The 743-nt window shown below is 62.0% G+C and overlaps 1 protein-coding gene across 1 annotated transcript; it reads left to right on the top strand.

Annotated features, from left to right (window-relative positions):
• Nucleotides 1-30: 30 nt before the first annotated feature.
• SDRG_17211 (hypothetical protein) lies at nucleotides 31-741 on the top strand (the record flags this gene model as incomplete). The annotated part of the gene is made up of 1 exon (XM_008623450.1): nucleotides 31-741. A coding segment is annotated over one exon (711 nt), but the record flags the coding sequence as incomplete, so codon positions are not given.
• Between the last annotated feature and the right edge of the window lie 2 nt (nucleotides 742-743).

Raw genomic sequence — 743 nt, 5'->3', positions numbered from 1 at the left:
CAAGGGCATCGCGACATTATCGAAAACACCATGCTCTACAACAGCCAGCACATCCAAGACAAGGAGGCCAAGCGCCGCGCGCGCGAAGAACAGCTCTTCTGCGAGACCTACCCCGCTCTCTACGCCACCGAGCAGCGCCGCAAGGCCAAGGAAGCACGCACGGCGGCCAAGCTGGTACCGAGCCCCAAGCCACAGCCCAAGAAAACACCCGTGACCCGGCCCACGACCAAGACAACCAAGCCGGTGATCAAGACGACCAAGCCGGTGGTCGACCTTCGCAAGAAGGCAGCCGCCGCTGCTACCACAACGCCAGCGCCAGTGCGCTCGACTGCGCCTGTTCCGAAGGCTGCAACGCCACTCGAGATTGCACAAGCCCGAATCTCGGAACTCACGACAAAGCTCACGGCAGCACAACAGACCATTGACGAGCAACACGCCACCATTGCACGTCTCCAACAAGCCACCGAGCCCAAGACGACGACGACGACCCTCGACGACGCCGCGGACAGCATTCCAAGCACCTCGATGACACCGGCACCAACACTTGTGGCTGATTCAGCCGCCGCCCAAGCTGTCACCGACGCACAGAGCTCCGAAAGCAAGTCGCCAATGGCGCTCATGCAGCAAGCGATGCTTCAGCAAGCACCGAGTCTGCACCGCATTCCTCGGACAGGCAACTTCCTGCACGCGCCGCCGCTGCTCTGGACACCAGACGAGCGCGTTGCAGCGATCGATACGCTGGT

This window comes from Saprolegnia diclina (genome assembly GCF_000281045.1).
Source record: "Saprolegnia diclina VS20 unplaced genomic scaffold supercont1.216, whole genome shotgun sequence".
Taxonomy (NCBI): domain Eukaryota; phylum Oomycota; class Saprolegniomycetes; order Saprolegniales; family Saprolegniaceae; genus Saprolegnia; species Saprolegnia diclina.
This window is presented reverse-complemented; position numbering and strand designations above follow the sequence as displayed.